Source organism: Anguilla anguilla, chromosome 10 (assembly GCF_013347855.1).
Source record: "Anguilla anguilla isolate fAngAng1 chromosome 10, fAngAng1.pri, whole genome shotgun sequence".
Classification (NCBI taxonomy): domain Eukaryota; kingdom Metazoa; phylum Chordata; class Actinopteri; order Anguilliformes; family Anguillidae; genus Anguilla; species Anguilla anguilla.
Genome location: NC_049210.1, coordinates 17,782,426 through 17,808,108, shown reverse-complemented (window position 1 = coordinate 17,808,108; position 25,683 = coordinate 17,782,426). Strand labels below are relative to the sequence as shown.

At 41.9% G+C, this 25,683-nt stretch overlaps 2 protein-coding genes across 5 annotated transcripts in view; both read right to left on the bottom strand.

The window, feature by feature from the left end:
* Nucleotides 1-210: 210 nt before the first annotated feature.
* fbxw2 (F-box and WD repeat domain containing 2) lies at nt 211-12,092 on the bottom strand. 4 transcript variants are annotated; one of them, XM_035378463.1, is made up of 9 exons: nt 11,323-12,092; nt 9,762-10,271; nt 8,573-8,767; nt 6,937-7,070; nt 6,385-6,471; nt 5,867-6,036; nt 5,101-5,148; nt 4,672-4,735; nt 3,921-4,260 (listed from the first exon to the last, which is right to left on the bottom strand). In XM_035378463.1, exons 2-9 carry the CDS (start codon nt 10,249-10,251, stop codon nt 4,165-4,167), a joined length of 1,284 nt encoding a protein of 427 aa, XP_035234354.1. In that variant the 5' UTR covers nt 10,252-10,271; nt 11,323-12,092; the 3' UTR covers nt 3,921-4,164. The 4 variants fall into 4 exon arrangements, with proteins under 4 accessions (XP_035234352.1, XP_035234353.1, XP_035234354.1 ...); XM_035378461.1 differs by lacking the exons at nt 3,921-4,260; nt 4,672-4,735 and adding an exon at nt 211-1,988 and having other exon boundaries at nt 11,323-12,086; XM_035378464.1 differs by lacking the exon at nt 4,672-4,735 and having other exon boundaries at nt 11,323-12,091.
* A 4,886-nt stretch (nt 12,093-16,978) lies between these two features.
* hmcn2 (hemicentin 2) overlaps nt 16,979-25,683 on the bottom strand; it is a 61,166-nt gene continuing 52,461 nt past the window's right edge. The window contains exons 70-81 of the mRNA XM_035435556.1: nt 25,438-25,559; nt 23,940-24,180; nt 23,740-23,799; nt 22,725-22,844; nt 22,102-22,236; nt 21,113-21,232; nt 20,640-20,765; nt 20,402-20,530; nt 19,708-20,019; nt 19,055-19,174; nt 18,833-18,959; nt 16,979-18,277 (exon numbers count right to left, since the gene is read on the bottom strand). Coding sequence (XP_035291447.1) covers nt 17,902-18,277; nt 18,833-18,959; nt 19,055-19,174; nt 19,708-20,019; nt 20,402-20,530; nt 20,640-20,765; nt 21,113-21,232; nt 22,102-22,236; nt 22,725-22,844; nt 23,740-23,799; nt 23,940-24,180; nt 25,438-25,559 — 1,988 coding nt within the window. The 3' untranslated portion in view covers nt 16,979-17,901. The remainder of the gene's footprint in view (nt 18,278-18,832; nt 18,960-19,054; nt 19,175-19,707; nt 20,020-20,401; nt 20,531-20,639; nt 20,766-21,112; nt 21,233-22,101; nt 22,237-22,724; nt 22,845-23,739; nt 23,800-23,939; nt 24,181-25,437; nt 25,560-25,683) is intronic.

The window sequence follows — 25,683 nt, the reverse complement described above, 5'->3', positions numbered from 1 at the left end:
ATTAAGGACATTTAATGTTGCTGCCTATATGGGAAATATATTGCACCAAATACACAAAAAAGGCACAAATGACTAAAGCTTGTGTACAGGTTCGCACTGGGGGTGAGGGCAGGGTGTCTTGTAAATGTATTCAAAAACTAACTAACCCAACATATTTATACAGTACATGCTGTAGTGGATCCGTGCTTGCATCATTCATTTTTACCTCCATGGAATCCTGATACCATTTATTCAAACGCATTAAAAGAACTGTTCCTAGGCCAAAGGAAGAGATGCCCTTGTGCAAAGCCGGTGCCCGGTTTGAGCATTCCATATGATTGGACAACTGATATAGTACGAGTCAGCTGACACAACACAATATACACAACAGTTTTATATTAGTTCATTCACTTCCAGATTTATACACCTCATTAAAAACGGGTGACGCTATGGTTTTGTCCACTGCTGTGTACACTTGGGTGCATATGCAAGTGCACATACACAAAACACGCACACCTGCGTTACACATTAATATACAAGTACTTGTATGCATATGTACAAATACTCACATATTGCTGTAAATATGTACTGCTCACACACAGATACACAGTACATCATGTAGGGGTGCCTTTAAAAAAATATTGCAATAATGGTGAAATTCAGGAAGACAAAACTATATGGCACAGTACTTTCCCTCCCCGTTCTAAACCATGGAAAATCTGCCAGAACTTACTGAGGCCGTCGACTGCGCTGATTGCCTGTGCAGGATTATATAAACAAGTGTCAATGGGAAAAACATGAGCCATTTACTCGTGTCACACATGGTCTTAAGAGCTAACCGACCAAACAAATTACCCTTATTCTGCACTGGTGGGTATAGTGCGTGACGTGTTCATTTAAATAAACTGTTAAAACCCAAAAATCTAATTGTAATACCATTGCTCACACTGGAGATGTTAATTAAAAGTGAAAACACTGAAATTAAATTTGATAAACTTAAGGTGACTTTAATACCTTGAAACCTAACCAGAGGACACACACATACACATGTATGTTAATAAAGCATATGATTGGGGAGGGTTGTGAGTTTTACGATGCAGGCTGTTTGATCTGTTTTCCAAGTCACAGTTATAACATTTGCCATTTTAATGAAATATTTCCAACACATCAGTGGCGGTGGTGGGAGAACAGGGAATACTCCAGTTAGAGTTCATAGGTCTGGAGACTTACCTCAGACTCATTCTGAGTCGACCAAGCAAACCAACAGTTTTAACTGCACCTCTGCTATAAAATGATTTCAAAAAGAAAATGAATTCAAAGGTGTTGAGAACAGACGCAGGTTTCCTCACAAACAAGTTGGTGATAATGTTTTACTTTTCATTGACTTTTTTTTTTTTTTTTTGCAAAAAATTATAAAAGAATAAAAATGCCGTACACGCAGCAGGTGCTATGTTTTTGTAACATGGTTGTGGTCTGCACATGCTGACTGGCTTGTATTCACCCGTTTACACTGCCTACAAAGCTGGGAGTTGCACAATGCTTCTTGTGTGTGTGGTTTTTTTCATGTTTTTTTTTTGTGTGTGCAGCAGGTTTTTTTTTTGCAAAACTTTGGTTCATGCAGTATCTTGACTTCATGGCCACATATTCGAAATAAGCAGCACCAATCGATTTTTACCTATTCAGATTTTGTGTTTTGAACACACCAGGGCATTTCCGGCATCTACCCATTCTCCTTCCACAGTACCAAATGAATGCTATGATCAGGCATGCTCGTGGCAAATACCAGCCCAGAGTCATTCTGTCCATCCAGCCCGTTCAGCCAGGAAGTCACACCGGGCAGGAAACTGGATCCTCTTTTGGACTTCCTGTAGGCGGGCAGAGGCCAGCGGCCCGTTATTGTCTCTGTCCTCAGATCCATAATATACAAGTAATGGTTGTCAAACAAGAGGGCAAAAACTTCTCCAAAACTCAGCAAGGACAGGTTGGCGGAATCCTGCGTTTTGATAACCCTAAAAAAAAAAAGACAAAAAACAAAAGCAATGGTGTAGAACTGCTCAGGGGAGTTAAACCTGTTTCCTGTACCCTATAAACATACCAACTAGGGGACAAAAAGAGTAGGGAGGAGGTCAAAGGAAACATCTGCGACAAACTGCTATGTAACCACAACGAACATCTTACCCTAAACCACACAAGGCCACACACAGGCAAGATGCTAACATTTCTTAGGGTTCAGTAAGCAAATGACAAAACAGGTGATGACAAAAAAGCAACTATAGCAGTTCCAACAATTGGTTGTTTACATTGATAAATTTGAACAGAAAAGGTTCTGAAAATGTATGCTTTACTTACCATTGCTTTAAAATTATAGGAGAAAAAAAATCCAACCAAATTCTTAGATGGAAGATAACTAGTTCAATTTAAATGAGGTGTTACATGTGGTTTGACTTTCAATTCAACATTCTCCTTACAATAATGGACAGGGAAAATACTTTTTGGTTTTCTCAGCATAGAAGCCACAAAAAACTGGATAAAACAAAGACAAAAAAGAAATAGACAATAGGTTCAGTGTATTCGATTAGGTCCTATGAAATACTGATTCAATGTCTTGTGATATCGGTGATATACAGCACCTAAATGGTTGCAGAAAAAAGTTGTAATAAATCTTTAATTGTGACTTTTTTGTACGAGGGGTTTCCCAAACCATCTGAAGGCCCCCTAATTGGCCACCTGATTGTCCTCGCTCCAACAAAATTATGTTTTCTTACAAATTTAACTAACACCCAATGACAAGTTGACATTTATATATATATCATATCATATATCATTATATCAGTCTGTGATACGCAACTACTGCACATTGTACAATACAAATACTACACAATAACAATGGTCACACAATTATAATGGCCGCGTAAAGGTTCGTTAATTTTTAATGTAATCCTATGTTGGCAAATCAGCGACAAAACTCACAAGGATGGAAATGAGACAAAAGGCAATGGGGCCTCATTCACAAATCTTAAATTATTCTTACTTTAGTTCTTAAATTTGTTCCTATGAAAAAAAAAAAACAATATGAGACACGTGTAGACCTTTGTTTTTGTGCATATCCCAGGTGTATGAGAGAGATGATGAATGCTGGCTGTCTGCAAATTTTATGCAAAATCCTGTTCATGTGATTTCCATAAGGAAGAAAATACAGATAAGAAAACAATGATGAATGGCAAAATGGTTTACGATCAAATACACACGTACGGATGTTTTGTGAATGAGGCCCGTTTTGTGCTAGTAAAAAGCAGTTAGCGCAAGCAAAAACTCTCCTCAGTCTTAGCATAGCATCGCACAACATATGAAATTAATATGGCACGTAAATACACCAAATGGTGCATATACTGTCCATTTTATAGGAGAGAAGCAGAGAATTTTTGCTGTACCTTGCTTGCATAGAAGACATTGCTGCGAGAGCACAGTGCCACCCCCCCCCCTTATCTCCTCAATTCGGAAGGCACAACCATGTTCACGCTATCATGCTCATTGTAACCAATTTGAATTTTGACTCAGCTTTTCAGGACTTTGTTGCCATTACTTTTTCCAGGAACAAAAAGCTGCAAAAAAAACTTTGCCAATAAAAATACCGGCCGCTAGTTTTCCCTGCTATCACCTAGACGTTGACTCATCAATGTCTCAATTCTGCCTTTGCTGCAGTTCTTGCGCAGTGGACTATGATCAATCTCAGGTCATTTACCGTAACTGTGGAGGGAAACAAGCAGTCCAAGATAAAGAAAAAATTGATTTCCCCACACAACTGGAAAAGAGAATCCCACCCGAGTGAAATGGTCCAATCTGGCAACACAAGTCGCAAGGAAGGGACATATTTAAATGGCGGTTAAAAAGAAAACAAAAATGTTCAAATTCAACTTCATGATATAAACAATCCAATGACAGACGGTTTACCATTTTATTGAAATAAATAAGGAGGGAAAGCTTTAGCGAGCAGTGAGGAAACTGATAAGAAGTTGCATATGTACAGAGCTCTGTACATAGTGAAAGCAAACATGAAACATTTTATACTAAGCTGGAGGTTAAATCAAGTTCTTCCGAAAATGTGATTTGCAGGGAGTGTCAAATATCACACCAAAGCAAACAAGATACTAAACATGACTAACCACATTAACAGTCAACTGTATTCTAAAACTTATTTTGGGGGGGGAGGGGGGGGTTATGTGTTGTTCTCTGAAAAAGAAAGTTTTGGCCCTGTTCATTATCATCGGTGCACTGGGAAATCTAGGCATAAACAAGAAATGACAATCATCAGAAATGCGATCTCACCAATGTGACACGCAATAGGCTATTTCAATAATACTTAAAAAGGCATCTTTGGGTTACTTTTTCTTTTCGTCCAAACTGAACAGTATTAACTTCCTTGTTTCAAGGATGGGTTTCTGCAAATACTGACTCATTTCCTGTTCAACGTGACTCGTGGCTCTTGTATTTAGACCACACAAATTCTGTTTTATATTGCTGGTGGCCAGTGGGGAGCACACTGAGCTCAATATCAAAACTCAAAATCAGGATCACACCTATCAAACTGCAGAAACGATACTGAACTTCAGCACTCCCTTATTTCTGATATTGTTAATTACACTGCAGATCTGTCTTCACGATTAATGAAAAATAACATTTGACCTATAGTACCTTTAAAGTGACATGGGCTGTTTTTGCAGATCGCTGGATTCCTGCAACACAATGTCTTTCATATCTGGAACCATAAAGGTGTATATTTTGTACTAAAAGTGTAAGAAAGTCAGTTATCCTCCGCATTTGACCGCAAGAGTGCTGATGAATACACAATGCTGTGATGCTTGATATATCCAGTTATTGTTGTGGATGCGGGGTCAGCTGTAGGCAGAAGTCACAGGGGCATTCTCTTCAAAGACAAAAAGCCACACTACACTGAATCTAAAACCCCTTCCTCCACACAAAACACAGGTATGGAGACAGGCAAGCAAAGGACAGAACAAAAGGGATAGAGTAACAGTCCTTCAGGGGTGGGGTGGGGTGGGGTGGGGGGACAGGGGGTATTCTCTCTTGGGGGGGGGGATTGGAGTTGTGTAAAGTTCTTACCGTTCTGACACATGCGACCACTTCAACAACTCCCCTGCTGCTGGCTTACTATTGTAGAAACAGATGCAATTAGTACAGAGATGGGCTCACCAAGCTGTGAACTCAATACAGTCACTCACACACACAAGTAGGCACACACAAACACGAGGAGTCTCCTGAGATAGTCCCTTGCCCTTCCCTGTTAAGTGTGTGGGATGCATAACATCGAAATGTGAAAACTGAACACAGCCCGTGTGGAAACTGGTTACTTCCCCCAATTTGGGCCACTTAGCTCATCAGTTCCTCAATTGTGCAACGCCTTTAAAAAGCGTGAAACGTGAGAGGGGGTGCGGAATAAAAAGCTCCCCTACTCCACCCCCAAAACTGACACTGATTGCACACAGCATTGTGTATTCACCAATACTTCCTCTCTAATTAATGTGTGTGAGTTACGAATAAAAAAAAACAAGTACTTCAAATATTAACTTGTCTTTTAAAGGAACTACCAGTTTCTCAAAAAAAAAAAAAAAAAAAAAAATGTGGAAACAAAACCAGAAGCTGCACTTTGAGCTAATTCCCTCACCGTTCTTCCGTGGTTTGGAATCGCACAGATTGCCGGAGTCTGAAACCGGCTTTCAGCGCTGCGCACGGGAACCGGTGGAAGGGAATCGGAATTCAGGGCTCGTAAAAACAGAGGCGCCCGCGTACTGCCTGAGCAAATGTCCCTCTCTCTCCCCGCTGTGGCAAAAGCGTGGCGGTGAAGTGCGCAGGCGGCCGGCGCGGGTACCTGAGAATCTGGTAGCTGGCGAAGTCCCACTGGTAGAGGCCCAGGTCGGAGCTGCACACGATGTAGCGCCCGTCGAACTGCAGCCGGGGCTGCAGGCACACGCTGCGGTCCTCCGACACCGTCAGGGTCTTCAAGCACTTGCAGTTGATCTCTCTGCCTATCGGCCACACCTGTTCGTAGAGAGAGGAACGGGGGCGTCGGCCTTTTACTCGCAACAACCGCGGCAAAGGGGCTGCTTTAAACCTTCAGCGTGGTGGAAAACCTCTAACATTTTCACAACTAAGGTTTCAATATAACACAAAGGCAATCAGGGTTTACACCAAGACACATTCACAAGCCACCAATGTGCCCCCCCCCCATTCCAAACAATATGAACAAGTTGTAGTGTCAGAGCTCCCTCTGTTGGTCCTTTTGAAATATAACAGAGATTCCCGCACGGTAAAGTGGTAGACACTGACAAAAATGTGTTTAGTGTAAAAGGAAAAAAGAAAGATGAGACGGATGATTAATAGCCTTACCTTGATTTCATATTTATCTGCACTTAATAAAATATAGTCACCAGGACTATGCATCAGAGACTCCACTTGGCTTTTTTGCAAGACCACCTGATTTAGGGATTAAAGGGGAAAAAAAAACATACTGTCTCACATTTCAGACAAAAAAAGTTACTTCATCAGATTTCAACATTATATTTAAAAATTTAAATGAAAAAATACTGGCCATCCTATATTTATAATCCACCGTAGGTGCCCAGGCAAGATAACATTCTTTGAATGAAATATACATTAAAAAAGCTATTAAGAGAGATGTCTCTTATTTACATATCAAATAAGCAAAGACATAAAGGCACAAGTGAACATTGAGAGACTATAGGACTGGTGGTGTTTGCTTACTGAAGCCTGAGGTAACTGGACAGACTTTTGTTGTATTGGCCTGTTCAGCCTCAGGCCTCTGCAACTGAACTAGACAAATGTAACAAATTATTAATTTACTCCTGGCAGCTCCCTGCTTTATTTTAGGTGCGTGCATGTGTGTGTTGTGCACGTGTGTGTGACGGAGGGGGTTCCTACCTTCGTGACCCACTCTGTGTGCCCGGTAAGGGTGTTTAGACAGGCCCCTGCTGACAAAGACCAGACCTTCACGGAGAAGTCGGCTGAACCGCTAACCAGAGTATCCAGCTCATCGTTGTAATCTATGCTGAACACTGCATGAACAATGAGAGAGAGGGAAGAGTAAACAAATCTGGACCTTCAGACTTGAGAGATTTATTTCATTTATCCAAGGATGGACTATATCAGTGGTTCCCAAACTCGGTCCTGGAGTACCCCTGTGTATGCTGGTTTTCATTCCAACCACAATTGCAATACCAGAATTTTAACAAGTTGTTCATTTTTCTTAATTAGGTGCTTATCATGTTTAGAGGGATTATTAACCCACTTAAGCCACATCATGTCAAAAATAGCCATAAACAATAAAGTTCCCATGTTCATATTGTGCTTAATTGCAAACAATTACATAGAAGAGGTAACAAATTTTTGGACCAATTGAAAGAATGAGATTAATCAATAGACCCCTGAACATGTAGTGATTTAATTTAATTTCCTGAAATTTATTGACACAATGCAGGTTTGGCTCGTTATCATTTGCTTTGTCTTTCAACTCTTCGTTATCTTCCAGATGGTTAGTTTTAGTGGCCAGATGTCCACACTTTGACCAATTAGAAGCCTATTGACACACCTCAATCTTTAATTTGATCCGCTAAAAATAATTTACCTTTTAATGTAATTGTTTGCAATGTAGCACAATAAGCACAGTGTGAACATGGGAATTTTATTCTTCATGGAATGCTTAGCTATTTCTTACATAATGTGGTTGAAGAGGGTAAATAATCCCTCTAAACACGAAGAGCACCTAATTAAGAAAAATTTACAACTTGTTATAATTATGAAATTTCAATTGTGGTTGGAACGAAAACCAGCGTACTGGGGTACTCCAGGACCGAGTTTGGGAACCACTGGACTATATAATTAATCAAATCCACTGTCATTTTTTTGCACACACAAAAATGTTTACACATACAGTGGTGCAGTAATTTATTATCTGTAATGGGAGCAACAGAAGAACTGATTTCAACCCACTGCTTCATCTGCCACCAGTTTAACACCAGTTTAAATGCCCCTGTATTTGTTCAAATAATGGAATGTCAACTCTTTCTTCCACTTTACAACAGGTTCGGCATAATCAAAACTGGCCAATACCCATTTTGTAACCAAACCAAACCACTGTTTATAATATAGCCTAGTTATAGTTGACATAGGCCTAATATGCACACACATTAGACATCAATTAAATAAATGCCAAACTTCCTGTCTCTCTACTGTTGAAGCCAAACCAAACCATTTGGCGCGATATGAGACTATTCATGAAAGGATATTACACAGTAGAATACTCTGCCATGCAACAGTAGTTTAATGAGCCCCACAACAAATGAAGGGGTAAAAATCAGCCCTGAGCTAAAGCTCCAGATCCCCACTGGCTGAGAGTTAGTTCTGCCTCTAGGTGGAGGCAGAATGGTCTCCACAGTCACACTGCAGAGCTTTTAGACACTTGCCCACAAAAAGGATCTCAACGGTAGCGCGAGTAACACTTTTCTTTCGCCGACCATCTAAAGAGAGAGAGAGAGAGAGAAGCGGAGCGGTGCCATACCAGCGCCAGTGTGTCCGCGGAAGTGCTGTATTTTCGCTCCCGAGCTCCACTCCCAGCAGGCGATCGTGTTGTCAAAGGAACCCGTCACCAGCTTCTGCTCGTCAAACTTCACCGCTGCACAGGTGTGCGTCTGGATGCCGTAGATACACTGCCCAGTGCACACGTCCCACAGCTTAGCAGACAAGTCATCAGAGCCTGTAAAAACAGAACCAGAAGCCCTTACAACCTTTAATGGTCGGTCGCAGTGATCTCCTCAATGGCAGGAGTGTAACAGTTGGGTTTTATTTGTATTGCTTATTTGCTTTTCCCGCAGTTTGGCGATGCCAGATCGTTTTCACCAGCGGCCATTGCTGCGACCTCTGTTATCAATTCAAGAGAATGCTGACAAGCGTGTGCTCTCCTCCGAAACATGTGCCGTCAGCCGCTGCTTATGTTCACGGTCTACACGTCAGGCCTGCGTAGCCATGAGTTCAAGGACGCTTCATGTCACAGGTCAGCAGATGGGCAGCGGGTGGCCCATCCACCAGGAGAGGGGTCACTAGCTTGTGTGAGGTTGTCGTACTGACCGACTGCAAAAAAGGCTGTCATACTGACTGACTGAAAAAAAAAAAACCTCCCCATGCGATGCCAACGGCAATTGTGCTGCCGGCCACAGACACAACCCTAGCGCAGTCTGGATTCGACACCAGACTGTGGGGCCCCATCGACACACAAGATCAGTGCCTTAACAGGACAAGCCGCTCAGGAGCCCTATCCTCTACACTGTTATCCAATTCAATTACTACTGTAAGTGTGATCCAAGTTTCTTCTTGGAGAGCTGCACAGTATGCTGGTGCTTATTTTCACCATAAAATTAGCAACTGATCCAGACTCATGAAAGCAACTAAGGTGTGTTAACTGCATTTACTACACAGTGAGAGGAAGGAAGCTCACTTCAGCCACCGCTGATTTAATTCAGCCCCTTCACTACATTACAATACATTACAGGCATTTAGCAGACGCTCGTATCCAGAGCGACTTACACAACTTTTTTTTACACAGCATTTACAAAATGCTACGTACATCAGGCACCCTTCACCGCCATGCTGCACCAGAGCTCTCTCCACGAATCAGCTGAGGAGTAGAGGGACAAACTGAAACACTTCCTCCCTGCTTTGTCGGTATGTCACGTGTTGAGCCCTGTACCCACCTGTGCACAGCAGACCGTCCCTGTAGTAGAGGGCATACACGCGTGCGCTGTGCCCGATCAGCGAGGATGTCTCGAAGGCCTCCTGGTTCTTCAGCTGCTTCATCCTCAGCTTGGCCTTCAGGTAGACCTTCTTCCAGTGGGAGGCGTCCTGGATGGACTCGTCGATCTGCCAGCCCAGGTCGCGGCACGCCCCCTGCCACACCTCGGTGCAGGTGTTGATGGCCTTGTTCCACTGCTTGCACACCAGGCAGCAGGTGAGCAGGGTCTTGGGGTCCAGCCAGCGCAGCAGGTAGAAGGTGAGCTCCAGGGGGAGGAGCTTGAGGAAGTCGCGCTTCAGCAGCGTCTCCAGGCTGTTGGAGAGGTGCCGCAGCTGCGCCGCCCCGCTCAGGCCAATCAGGTGGTCCAGCGACTGGTTCTTCTGCTGGTCGGTTAGCGTGAGGAAGGAGGCGGAGACCGACTCCAGCCATCCCTCAAAGGCCTTCTTCTCCATGAGCTCACGTGAAAGTTTACCTGTCGGAGTGGGAATTAATGACGCTGCAGTTGTTGGAGAATGGAGCTTTGTGAAACAGAAAATGGCCGAGGTTACATAGACGCTATCTGTGACACTGATATCAAGCAATTGTCATGTACCTTCGGATTGGTAGAAATAGGTCAGTGACTGACAGTTAATTTAGCACCCCCACCCCCCCCAAACACTGGCATGTCATAGTCACATGCTTCAGCAGATTCAAGACAGTTCAATCATTTAATTTCAGCCAGGTTAAAGACAACTATCTGTAGCAACAATCTGTAACTGCGTAGCAAACCACTGTCATAATATAAGCTGCTTTAGTAGTTGGCTGAGATGATTTTACAAACTGCTTCCACGGGTCTACTATTTTTGGCATTACTTGACACCCTTACTCAGGGCCCTCTTGCATATTTGACATTATTACACAGCAAATTGGCCTACTTTAATTTAAAGAAGCAATTCACCAGGGCAGTTGGCATATTATTAAGTAGTTGTCCAACTATTCAATAAACCGAATAGTAAAAATTTTCAACGAACAGTTAGCTATTATTCACAGGAGGCATCCCCTACTTGATTCGTCTTGCCTCTTCAGCGAAATAGCCGCTTGTTGTATGGGTGTGCGATTAGCATTCCCAAAGCTAAATGCTCAATTGGTGTCATTGAACGAGGGAACGGTAGACTTCAGCGGTATAGCCAGCTAGTAGGCTACAGTGTGTAAAGGCCACTAACGTGCACCTAACTACACAGAACAATACATTCTTTTGACAAAATGCTAGCAGTTAGGTTTATATGCTAATAGCCCCGTAATGTTAGAATCTCGTTCAAGGAATAGAACTGACAAAAAGCACAAAAGTAAAAGCACTGCCAGCTAGTCTAACACATAGCGTTCTAAACCGACAGCTAGACCAGTCATTACCACCTGTTTAATGCGAGCGACGTTTTATCCATTTGCTACCACAGCGTTATGATTGTAAAGTCAATGCCCAACATGTGTGATTTGACGTTAGATGGCTAACCTTAACAGGATAATTTGTCAACAGATTGTCTTACCATTTCCCGTAGAACTTGTAGTCTATCGGTGGTAGCGGGTAACTTCCAGGAGAAGGTTTGCAGATAAGTACATTCAAAACCCTTTGCTTCACTCGTGCAGTAGAAACATTTACGCAAGCTAACTTGGCTCACTCAGCGAAAAGGCTAGTTGTAGTTTGCTACGAAAAGGGGGTTAGCTAGCCAACAAGATGAGGATCGTGCAATACGGCCAGCCAGCAAAACGTCAAATGCATTTGTGACTTAACGTTAGCTATTTTCAAATGTTTGACAACAACGATCCAAGTTTGCTAACTAGCCAACTAGCTAGCTAGCATTTTGGACTAGCTAGCTAGCTAGCATTCCTCATAATTCACCGATAACACATTTTACGGAAACGCATGAGAGGAACAACCCCCACACCCCAAATACGTGACACAAAATACCGCTGACCAAACGGTAATGCTTGTTCACGTTGGTCCACTCAGCCCGAGACGATAAAATTGAGCTCGGTTGTATGCAGGCAACAAGGCTAAGGCCGCTTTTGTTTCTTGAGCTTGATTGCCACTGGACGAGGGCAGTTAGCTTGGGAGCTACGCTAACTAACTTAATATCTGAAAAATATAACGTAATTAATTAAACAGTACGATTTTACGAAAACAACAAATGTACACACAGTTCACCAGCTGTGTTACTGTTACCTAACTACAAAACCGCCTCAGTTGGAACTGTCTGAAGCCACAGGAAGTTATTCGTAGTAGGAAGTTCAGTTTGACATCAAAGTAGCTAACGTCAGAGACCGTAGCGCTGTTAGCCTCTCTGCTAACGTGGGGAGGAGCAGCTGCAGCAGTAAGATGGCTGACAAGGCAATCGCCTGACACTGTACAGCATGATACATTAATTGCATGCATTGTTTTTGTTCACAACTGATCTGCTGGCATACCATTGTCGTAAAGTGTAATAATTTGGCTACTAAGAGTCACAAGTTAATTAGACACTGTGCTCCGTTGTGATTCCTGGAGGGCCCTGCTGAGGCGAACTATATACACTAAAATGATCACACAAGGATATAGACCGTTGACGTTAATTTATTGTTAGCTGCCGGCCGGTAGTACTAGCAGTGGCCAACACGGAATGTATAGTACAATAAAGCAACGTTATGGTAAACGAACTAAATGTTTTTGTATGTGTTTGTTGTCTGCTGCTAGCCCATTCGCTGTAGGTGGTTCAACAAACTAGTTAAATTGTCTTGCTAGATCTTCTGCACTCTCAATCTGATGCAGATTGCTTCGGAAGTGATGAATTTATGTAGAGGGTCCACATGACATGCCTACCTTGCCACTCTGCCTTAATATTTGAGGGTGAAAGTAAGTTTGAGTGACTCGTGTATTGCTTTCTCGTACTCTGGCACTGCAGACTATACAAATGCATTTGCGTCTGTATTCGGCAGTTTCACCTTTGCTGGCAAATTGCACACGATTAAATATATGTAACGATTTGAGCGAGGGACATGCCCGGCGGATCACATTTTTGAATGGTGCTCATTTATTCATGCAAAGAATGCAGTTTAAAACATAAGCACAGGAAGAGTCGATCTGGGTTTATGGGCGAGCGTGGGTTGCCTGCCCTGTTTATAATGCAACCTGCCGCCTAAATTTGAATCTGCCGGAGACATAACAACAACATCCTAACTGGCTATCACAGATAAACCCGGACTAGTAACATCAAAACAAGGAAGTAATGTGTGCCTATTATTTATGCACACAAGCGGGCTAACTAGTTAGCCAGTCGCCGGTACAATACACGTGTCGGGTTGAGAGCTATTTTGTCCCATCAACTTTAATGCATGCACCCCTCAACTCTTGCATATATTTATGCAACAGTACCTCGCCAACCACATATGCAGTTTTCACTTTGTGTCGCCTACCATTTTACCAATGGAGCATTTCAATGTCAATTTCATTCCCCTTTGACAGGAAGGCATGAGTGGTTTTGCAAGTATAACTATGTATTGCACTCTTGGCTGGAGGGTTACCATTTCACAGAATTTGTTCCATTACATATCTAAAACCATTGTTAACTTGAGTCAGGAAAGACTTGCTTAGCCACCTTTCTGGTACAGTGCTGTGAAAACATTTTGCCTGATTACCTCTATCATTGAATATTTGTCATACATTTGTCATGAATGTTTTCAGTTCTTTAGACAGAATGTAATATTAGACATAGGGAACCTGAGTAAACACAAAACACATTTTTCAAATAATTATATTTATTTAATGAAAAAAGTTAATAAACAACAATACCCCCCATTTTAAAAAGTAATTTCCCCCTCAAACTCAGTAGCTAGTTGTACCACCTTTAGCAGCAATAACTGTAACCATACATCTGTTATAATTTGATCACTCTTTCACATTGCTGTGGAGAAATTTTAGCCCACTTTTCTTTGCAGAACTGCTTTAATTCAGACAAATTGATAGGTTTTCAAGAATGAACTGCTCGTTTCAAGTCAGGATTTTGACTAGGCCACACCAAAACTTTCATTTTGTTATCAGCCGTTCAGATGTAGACTTGCTTTTGTGTTTTGGATCATTGTCTTGCTGCTTAACCCAAGTATACTTCAGCTTCAGCTAAGTAATATGGTATCTCATAAAAAACACGTTTTCAACGTACAAAAATACCAAGTTACACATACAAGACATACACCGACAATAACTCATTCATTCAGACTGCCAAAATCCAGGCCTGCCATTAAAAGTATTGATATCAAAATGACGCCAAGTTACGGTACTACTAACAATATAGGCTATCTTGCCTCACCGAAATTTAATAACATGTATTCCAAAGCAATCCTACCCAATATTTCCTCAATTCTTTCAAGTCACTTGGCCCTGTGTTTTGTAATCTTACCATATTACAATGTCATGCAAACTTTGTGTCAAATATTAAGGAGCTGTTTGTTTTCATCGCTGATAAAAATTACCCACACATTTTTAAATCAGCTGATATATCTTAAGTAGGCTTGTCGCGATGTCCGTCAATACATTTTGTAATTACAATTAACAACTAAAATAAACGTGCATCTGCAGTTTCAACATTGAATATCCAAATATGTGCTTGCTAACAAGCTAGCTGGCTAAAACGTAATTTGCTAATCATAACATAACATATAGCTCGCTGACTGATTTTATGACATTCCAAGTTCCAGCGCACACCAAACTACGGAGGAAGAGGTCTGCATGCTATTTCGCCGAGGCTCTCAACCAGGCGAACGTTTCCCTGCTCCTGTTTACAACCTGAGACACTTCTCCAAACCGTTCGCCTGGTTGAGAGCCTCGGCGAAATAGCGTGCAGACTTCTTCCTCCGTAGTTTGGTGTGCGCTGGAGCTTGCCATTGAGCCATAACACGGCATTCTGTCGCATGCTGCAGCAAGGGTTTCTATGAAAGTCTCGCTGGTTAAGAGATTATTTTCTATTTCTCTAGCTCTTTGGGCCATTCCCTGTGAAATTTGGTGCCCCTACTTGAAAGGTCCTAATACCAAGAAAATAAGGACCCCTTAATGAAGTCCGAATTATTGCCTCATTCAAATTTTAATTATTTAACGTTTTTGTTTGCTTATCCTTGATTGTACTGTCAAATTTTACTGATGCTAATGTTAAACTTGTTTTTTTCACTCAGTAGCCCATGAAGAAAAAAAAAGAAATAATTCAAAAAGTAAAAACGGCTGTCTTGTGATATGCCTGATTATAAACCGAGTTATATATATATTCGGAATTGTAATTTATATATTCAGAATTGAAGTTATATATTCGGAAATTGAATTTATATATTCGGGAATTGTACTTATATATCCAGAATTGAATTTATATATTCAGAAATTGAATTTATATATTCAGAATTGTAAATATATTCGGGAATTGAATTTATATATTCGGGAATTGTACTTATATATCCAGAATATAATTTATATATTCAGAATTGAAGTTATATATTCGGAAATTGAATGTATATATTCGGGAATTGTACTTATATGTGCACGGTTCACCAGGGATATAGTAAACTAATTAAATCAAGGTAGGCTATAAACGAACACTATTAAAATCTGCGGTGTCTATGACACTGCATCCATGTTTTGCATGTTCTGTAATTGACAGCCGGTCCTCTTTATTTATGACTTACATACAGTGCCGTGGAAAAAGTTACCCCTTCCTGATTACCTCTATTACATATTTGTCACACTGAATGGTTTCAGAACCTCAGACAAATTGAAGGCTAATATTACACAAAGACAACCCAAGTAAATTAAAAAATACAGTTTTAAATGATTATTTCATTTATATAATGAAAAAAAGTTATCAAGCATCCATGTCACCGGTGAAAAAGTAATTGTCCCCTTAAACTTAGTAAGTTGAACCAACTGAGCAAAAACTAACCAAATGCTACTATAATTTGATATCAGTCTTTCACATCACTGTGGCTGACTCAGAACTGCTTTTATTCTGACAAATTGGTAGGTTTTCAAGTACAAACTGCTCGTTTCAGGTCCCGCCACAGCATTGCTATTGGTACTCAAGTCATGGCTTTGACTAGGCCAAAACTTTAATTTGCTTGTTTTACAGCCATTCAGGATTTGCTTTTGTGTTTTGGATCATTGTCTTGCTGCAAAGACCAATTTCGCTTCAGCCTCAGCATACAGACAGATGACCGGACATTCTCCTTAAGCACAGAACATAATTCAGTGCAAATGTGAGATGAGCATTGATGTTAGTGGTTTCCGCCTTGCTACAGCATTTTTGCCCAGTCTATTTCTTATTGTGGAGTGGAGTCATGAATACTGATCCTAGCTGAGGATAGAGAGGCCTGCAGTTCTAATTGAATGTTCTTCTGGGATCTTTTGTATCTTCCGAGATGAGTGATCGCTGCACCCTTGGATAAATTTTGGTAGACCAGCCACTTATGGGAAGATTGACCACTATTCCATGTGTTTTCCATTTAAAGATAATGGCTCTCACTGTAATTCGGTGGAGTCCCAAAGCCTTAAAAATGCCTTTTTCCTCTCATCTCTTCTGGAATTTGCTTTTATTGTGGCAGTGCGCTTGTATAAACTTTGTGTTGACTACTTTACTCTGATGGTAAGGTTCAGTATGAGTGAGGTTTAGATTCAACTGGGATGACTGCAATCAAGCCTATGTTCCGCTGAATTTAATTATCAATTAAATTTGATTAATTGGTTGATTGAGTAACTAAGGTGGGAATTACTTCTTCACATGAAGGATATGGGTGTTTGATAACGTTTTTTCATTTAAATGAAATAAGTATTGAATTAAAAAAATGTATTTTGTGTTTACTCAGTTTCCCATTATCTAATATTACATTTTATCTAAAGATCTGAAACCATACCAGTCCAGGGTGTATTCCTGCCTCTCACCCAGTGCATGCTGGGATAGGCTCCAGCCCCCCCACAACCCTTACCCAGAATATGTGGTTTAGATAATGGATGGTTGGATGGATGGATCTGAAACCAAATATGAAATAATAGTCATTATAAGTGTGCACGTGTAATTTTGACATTGTCCTATTAATCAAGGTGGTATAGTCTCAATACAATTCTGTCCTGTGTTGTTTTAGTTATTGCTGTACTAACACAACACATCTTATGATTGACAATACAATAACAGCGTGTAAAAATAAAGGGATTTAATAGTCAAAAATGCATTTTGAAATACAAATGTGTGAATTCAGTCCAAGAGGTAGAACTAATACAGTCAAAATGCTATTGGAACTGAAACTCACTTTACATCTTTGTACGGGGAAAAATGGCAAAATTGTGTCTTTTACATGATGGACATCTCATAGTATATCAAACAAAATATTTAATGACAGCTTCAGCTAAGGCAATACTGATAAAATATTGTTCAATTAAAAAAACTAAAACATAAAACTCATCCATTTTATTTCTGGGAGAATATAACACTAATAGTTCATGAGTGGAACTTTCCTTATGCTGTAATATACCTCTCCATAAATCTGCAATGTTGAATTACATAAATACATTCAGTATTATAGCACTTTAATTAATCTTGATCCCACAACAAAAAGCACAAATTATAAAACCTAACAAATAAAGAAGTATCCAAGTTAACACATAACACTCTTGCATTGTCTCTCAACATTTTCATAACTTTACCTGACATTAACAACATTATGTGTGAGCTAGGATGTACATTTCAGTTATATATAATTAAAACAACTCTTATTAATAATGTCATCATATTCTTAAGAACACAAAACATTTTTATTATTGGGATTTGCGATACAAAATGAAAACTGTGGTCCAGCAGTTTCAATTATATTTGAACCATGCATACCATTCTTTGTAGACTCCTGTCCATTCATGTTACTCTCCTATAAGGCTGAACTTGACCTATTTTTGTTTTTATTTTTATTGTGGGCAGTACGTTCCTGGCTTAAGCCCTAGCATCTGAAACACAGCAAACAGGAATATGTGAAGTAGCTGCTGTCAAGTGGCATGTAATCCCTCTTTTAATTTGTTTGTGGGGGAGGGGAGTGGTAGTCATGGATACAGTGTGATGCAGCCCTTGCGATCAGTAGGGATAGCTGGAGATAGAAATGTAGATGATGAAGATGCTCTGATACGTGACATGGCCCTGAGCGGAGAGGGTGGTGGCTTGAACTCGGAGGCGCACCAGGCCTGGCCGGTCCAGCGGCCGCACCGTGAAGATGATGCCCCGCCCGGCCTCATCCCGGATGGCGAACCATTGCCCGTCAGGTGTGTCCCCGCCCTGCTCCAGGATGGTGAAAGCCGTGCGGTCCTGCAGGACCCCAGCCTCGGAGAATGCGGACAGGCGCACCACGTTGTGATTGGCTGGGATGCCCAAGGGGAGGGTCAGCAGCTTGTACTGCAGCACGAGGGGGGACCCCCCAGATGCGCAGTCTAGAGAGCAGGGTCTGTAACAGGTTCTGCCAAATAGGGGGAGACAAAAAGGTGAGTCAGTAGGGGAGGCAGAATTGAAGGATTGAAGCATGGGAGTGAGTCATTACCAAATTCCATGAGTGTGAGAAGAGTCTAATTTGTTGTTGGCTGTTTGCATTTTTCTCAGTTTTTTCCTTGCATCATAATATTTTCAATGACTATTATTTTTGACAATGAAGAACACTTCGCACACACTGGTAATTTGCTGATTGGCTAATTAATGTGACTTAACACCAGTCCTTACGACTCTTAAACTCAGTTCTGTATTTGTGTGTGGATTTCATTTGCTTGTTTAGTTAGCTAGCCAAGCCAACCTATAAACCTTAAAAGCTATCCAGTATGTACTGATCATGTGACATATTGTACTGTCAACTTTGTATGCTGCTGTGTGCCTGTACCAACTGCAGAAATCATCCAGCCACCAGCACTGCAAGTGGTGTGTATCCGCTTTCCAGTGTACAACCATAGCCGAAAACAGGTTTCTTGTTACCTATAGTTCATGGCCTGGCTGAGCTTTTCCCTCACACACACTTGCTCCTTACCCAGGACTGCCCCCTCTCTGGTACGAGGTAGGACAGGGCGTGTCCAGGCACTGGTACCCTCCACGAGTGTTGAAGCACATCTGGTTGGGGCCACACTGGATGCCCTGCTCCGTGCACTCATCGATATCTGAAGAAGGAAGATGGGAAATGTGCATCGCATTTGACGTGATCGCAGACCAGGAAGTTTGCTCTAATCACATTGGGGCAGCCAGCCACACTCACCTTTGCAGCTCCTCCCATTGGGTAAGAGCTGGTAACCTGGGGGACACAGGCACTGGAAACTGCCCACTGTGTTCCGACACTCGTGCTGGCAGGGTTTTCTCAGCAGACACTCATCTACATCTGCACAGAGAGAAAGACAGCAAGAAGATTAATAACATTGTTATTACTATTCATTTTGTTTTCCATCGGTTTTCCTAACCATGTGTTTACTGATGATGTAAGTTTTAATGTTTACATTTAGAGCGTTACACTTTGATATTTACCTAATTAAATACCTTTGCTATAAAGCATTTTGATTTGAATTTTATTTGAATTCCCGAGAGAGAGAATGCATGCAAAGAGATATAATGAGAGGTCACAGAATCAGTCACTGTAGGACAGAGCAACATGGGCTCAACTTTGGAAAGTGTGCAGCAGAAGGAAAAGGTTGGGAAGCACTGATGTAAGGAACAAAACAACACAAGATGTACTGAATGAGGGCCAACACTGAACATGGCTCTTTTGTGCATGTACGCTTTATACAATCAAACAGTCAAAGCGTATGACGACAACTGAAGTCTTTGTTTTTGAAATGCTGCCTCGCCTGACCTTTTCCATCACTGGTCACAGAGCTGAGTCAGTGTGAGTGCGCTGTTTCCTGGTCCAGTACCCACCCACGCACGCGCCGTCCCTGCGGCTGTACCCCAGCGGACAGCCGTTCCGGCCGCCGTGTGAGAGGCCTTGCTGCTGGGGCTGGACGGAGAGGCGGGAGAGCACCGGCCGGCCCAGCGTGGAGACCAGCTGCGGCCGCAGCCTCGCCAAGATCCGCGTGCCGTTGGCGGGGGCCTGCCCCCTCTCCAGCCCGGCACAGGAACGCCCGTCGCCCAGCAACGTGGTGCCCGGCGGGCACGTGCAGCGGAAGCTGCCAGGCACATTGCGGCATTTGTGGGCGCAGGGGCTGGGCACCTGTGTGCACTCGTCAATGTCTGAAAAAGAGGCCATTGAGACTCATAAATCATACCAAGTCCTCCTCTCCCTCCACCTTCCCAGACAAACCTTTCAAATAGCTTTCTTCTGTTTAACTAATCTATAATAAAATTGACAAATGAGAAAATGAAGAAAAGACAGTAGCACAAACTAAAACAGCAGCGTAGGCGGCAGTGTAATATAATGGCTAAGGAGTTGGTTTTGTAACCTAAAGGTCGCAGGTTCGACTGCCCGGTAGGACACTGCCGTTGTAACCTTGAGGGAAGTACTTAGCCTGCATTGCTCCAGTATATATCCAGCTGTATAATTGGATACAATGTAAGTCGCTCTGTATAAGAGCGTCTGCTAAATGCCTGTAATGTAAAACAGAATTTTGCTTACCCAGGCATGGCCGACCCACGCCCTGTGACCTGTATCCTCGGGGGCACACACAGCCGTACCCGCCCACAGTGTTCTGGCAGATCTGGCTGTAGCGGCACATGTGACTTCCGTCCTGGCACTCGTCCACATCTGTGACACGCAGGCAGAGTGGGCGTTCAAACCTGGCGTGACATCACACCGCACGCACGTGTCGTATCAACGACAGGGCTTCCCCGATTGGCCGCCGGGGTCCTCTTACCTACGCAAGCCCCGCTCTCCGATTTGGTCATGCCAGCTGGACAACTGTCGAAGCACTGGTACCCGCCCTCTGTGTTGCGGCACTCCTGGTGGGCCGGGCACACATTCCTTGTGCACTCATTGATGTCTAAATGTATGGAAGCACAAAGAGATTCACCTTCAGCAATCCAGCAGAAGGACAAAGGAGCCTCTAACCTCTAACTTATTTCTCTGAGACTCACTTGATCTTTTTTTTTTTTCACTGATTCTTCTCTCAAATGTCTCTCTATAAACTGCACAGATCACATTATGTTGTCAATAAGACAGGGATGATATCATATCAGTCCAAACGAGGCTGGTACAAATGACAACTTATTCCAAATGCATTTTTCTCCTTGTTTCAGAATGTTCTACCTTGGGTAGCACAGATAGCCCCTTGATCAGTACCTTAGCTCATAGCAAAAGTAACTGCTAACATGCTGCAATGTTACTGACCTAAGCAGCGGACACCGGACAACTGGTACCCTGGGTGACAGGCACAGCGGAAGGAACCCAGGGTGTTCATGCACTGCTGATGGCATGGTGACAGGGAGGACTCCTGGCACTCATCCACATCTGAAACACAGACACACACACACAAATGCACACGCACACGTTTCAGTCACAGACAGAGGTCAGAGGTCAACCTCACTAAAACAGCAACTAAAATGTAACTCCTAATTAAAATTAATGTTGTGTTTCAACTGCGAGTGAAGAACGATGTCACTTTTTGATCTGAAACAGATTGTTCCCTGTTTTTCCATTTGTCTTCATTTGATGAGCTTTGAAAATGGAGAATCAATAATGAACCCAAAACCATAAATCAGGCAGTGGGAGAGCTCGTCCATCGACCCATTCCTGCTGTCTGGTCATAACATAACATAACATAACATAACATAACATAACATAACATAACATAACATAACATAACATAACATAACATAACATAACATAACATAACATAACAATGACCAGAGCAGGCCATTCAGCCCCAACCTTGTTCCCATTTTTCTACCACTAAAGGGTACTAACTAGATAGTATCTAGCACTGTATCAAGCCTGGTCTTGAAACCCCCAAGAGTTTCTGCCTCAACTACATGACCAGGCAAGCTATTCCACACAGACTACTCTCTGTGTGAAGACATATTTCCTGATGTCTGTGCAGACATTACCTTCAGCTAATTTCCATTTATGCCCCCTTGTTCTACTGACAACTCAACCGAAAGACTCCTTTTACTAAGCTTGAAGAGATTATATGATTATTTAATTACTTTTTGCATATTGGGCAATTTGCCTTTCAAAGAGCCTTTTTGCTACCTTTAGGTCTTTTTTAACATAAGCATACATATTACAATATTCAGCCTTATTACTCTCAGTACTGTCATTTTTATATATCTTATAAAGTTTGTTCTTTTTTCTCAAATTCTCCCATATAGCACACATACCCTCGCAGCTGGTTCCCAAAGCACTGGGCTTGAATCCTGGCCCACACTGGGCCTGGCATCGATACGTTCCCAGAGTGTTCACACACTGTTGATTGTAGTGGCACCTGTGTGAGCCCTGAGCACACTCGTCGATATCTGAAGGGAGAGGTCACATACATGTCCTGTCATGCATCCCATGGGAACTCAGGTTTAGTCTTTTTACTAATAAATACTAGTCATTTTACTCCATTTAAAAGCTCTCAAGAATAAACATATTCATCTCAAACCTAGTTCAACACTGCAGGTGTGTTTGCATTGATTTTCGCACAACTAGATACAGCTTATACATTTCTATGAATGCACCTGTGATGTCAGAATCATTTAGGCATGACGACAATCACTTTTTTGTTTAGGTTAACGAAAGCCTAAACAAGATGGTCATAACATCTCAGATGTGAAACAAGATCAAATCCCAGCAAGAGCTCAAACATCAGTGGTAGCAGCTGAGATAAAATTTATATATTCTGCATATTTTGATATAACCCCAATAAAGTTAATAATGAAAATGATTTATTGTCACCTTAAAAAAAAGGTGCAGGATGATTGTCAGTTAAAGATGTCTACCAGTGCTCCGAGCGGCTCACCTTGGCAGGTGTTGGAGTGCGGGGAGATGCTGAAACCGGATGGACAGGCACAGGAAAATCCGCCCATGACATTATTACAGGAGTGAGAGCAAGGGGATTGGACAGCGCACTCGTCCTCATCTGAGAGAAAGGACAGACAGCCACACGCACACGCACACAGGACATGCACGCACACATGCACACATACAGACACACATGCACACACACACACACATTATACACATATACACATACAAACAAACAGGAGCAAATACAAGGAGAATGTCGTTAGAAGTTGCAATACTGTTTAGTTTCAACACATTAAACTTACAATATATTGAACTAGCAAACTGCTTGTTCACCAATGATCAACAGAATTCGCACATTTGTGAGCATGAGTGAGTGAGGCTGAGCTTTGTGGACTGAGGCCGGAAGACATTAGCCAGCATCAGAAAAGTGCTAGGCTGTAAATGAAATTAAGATAATCACTTTCTACAGTAGTGCTCGTGTTGTCCGAGCTTATTGAATATGGCGAGGAAACACTGCATCGTGTCCAAGAGGTAACTGGGCCACCGCTTTACATGAATTCTTGCCATCTATCTCTAAATCTAAACGGATTTGTGTTTCCAAATATCTTTGGCAAATCAAGTAATCGTACGATTTGTGCAGAGTCACTGTGGATGATGTGCTCATTTACGGAGCAGAATATTGGTCTGAGTGGCATATTAGATTGCAGCCTCTCGGTCATAACGGCTGGTGTTTTGGGCTCCGTTTGGGATACAAAGCTTGATGGGTGCATTTTCTAATGAACCACAATCTTATTTATCTTATTCTATGCCATTTTATTGAATAGAATGTTCTAAATAATTTATGACTGAAGAAGCATTTTTTGATTTATAAAGCTGAACGTGGGCCTGGTCCATTAAAAAATGGGAAAAATATTTCACAAAGAATTTAGTTGTTTGGGCTTTTGACTTAATTTCATTTAATAGGATGACTCATGAATTTAAAATCACCATTGGCAGACATGGCTTACCAGCACAGTATGAGGTTGCATCCAGGATGAAGCCTTGAGGACAGGTTTCTCCTTCACCATCTAAGAATATAGGTATAAAGGTCAAAGGTTAATATTCAACACTAAAAGACAGGCAAGAAAAAAACAAAAAGCTTGATCTAGCAGTAATTGCAATCACTGCCTGTTAACCACAAACATGTATTTAGCAGTTTGGCACTCACCAGGAATGAGGAGGGACACAGTAAGCTGGAAGTCCAGACTCAAGGTAAACCGGCTATAGGCCCCATTGATGTTCGAGACCCTCAGGAGCTGCAGCAGGGGGCCCTGGCGGTCCTGACTCCCCTCGTACACCAGCGAGTGGTTGCAGCGCAGCAAAAGAGGAGCGCCGCCCTGCTGGTGGGTCTGGGAGGACCATGCGTACAATTGCCCTGGGCCGGTCTGCACATAGGATTCATCAAACTCCTGAAAGAGGACAAACTGAGGTCAGAAATCCTCTCCAGAGCATGTGCACTTTAAAGTCTAGGCCTCAATCTTTCTCTTAAACTTTGGCTCAAGAAATTATAGAGACATTTATCTCTTCTAAAGACCAGGTCCAATCAAAATAGCAATCTTTTAATAGTTACTCAAAAAGGACTGAATAAACCAAATACTTCGATAATTAAACCTTGTCAAAGTCGACATTTTATATAAGTTTTTTTTCTCCAAATACTGCCTGTCACAAGATGATTTGGTATTGGTCATTTGAAGACCATGGTTATTTCTTGATTAACATGGCATTTACATTTTTCAGCCGTGCAACCTTTTAGTGGTTGGCCAATCCGGAGACGACCTGAAGATAAAATCCATATCCATATACAGGATGAATGTGCTGTGTCAGACATACAGCACTCATGTTTAGAAATGGCATATCTAACAACAACGAAAAGGAAATCTTACTGCTTTACTTCATAAATAATAAGTAAGAATATAGCTTTATCTTCTAACGTAATGGAAACTTTAATCGTAATTGCACAGGATCTTTAAATCTTTTATCTCTAGAAACTAGGTCATATTCTATAATGGTATGAAAGGTGGTCTCGGGGCTGCTGAAATCACTTTAAATCTGGCATTCAAATCAGACATAAGGCTTGCTCCTGAGGTTTCAGTTTGGGGTCCATCACAATAAGAATCAGAATTAAAATCACTTTTATTGGCAAGTATATTCATATATACCAGGAATTTGATCCAGTGGAGTGGGCCTGACAGCAGAAATAGACTACCTCAATAGACAAGAATTACACATACATATATAATTTACAATATGAAACATAAAAACACACATTTCAAAATTGTCAAAATGTACAGAATAAACACATTTAGTCCAAAGGGTAAATGTGCATATATAGCAGTGGTATTCCATGGATATTAGCATTTTGAGTGGTTTAGAAGTGATGAGAAGGAGCAGGGCATAGAGTCAGGGAAGGGGGATGGTTAGAGTGGACCAATTTGATGGTTGATGAGGGCCATGCCTCAGGGCACTCATCGACATCTGATTATGTAATGTAGTACTGCAAGAACTAAAGCTCTTTGAGAGGTCAATCAAATAGTTGGGCAGTCATTTAGTCAATGTTTCCCATGCTCAGTGAAGTGGATTCTGGATCCAGCCAGGTGCCGCAATGTTGGCTGGACCCCAGACGTTTTACAAAGTAAAACAGCAATGAGACTTGACCCTGTACTGACCTGCAGGCTAATGTGAGATCCGGACAGGATTTGGGGGACAAAGCCATTGATGACAATGTCGACCAGGAGAACTCCATCTGCGTCCAGACCTCGAGCCACATGGGTCAATCGTAGGATCTCCCCTAGTTACAAAAATAAAGTTACAACACCATGTCCCGCTCTCTGAAATAAACACCTCCTAGCAGACACACAAACTAAGTTATTTATTCAAAGTTTCCCTATTTATCTCAAGGGAATGAAGGTCTG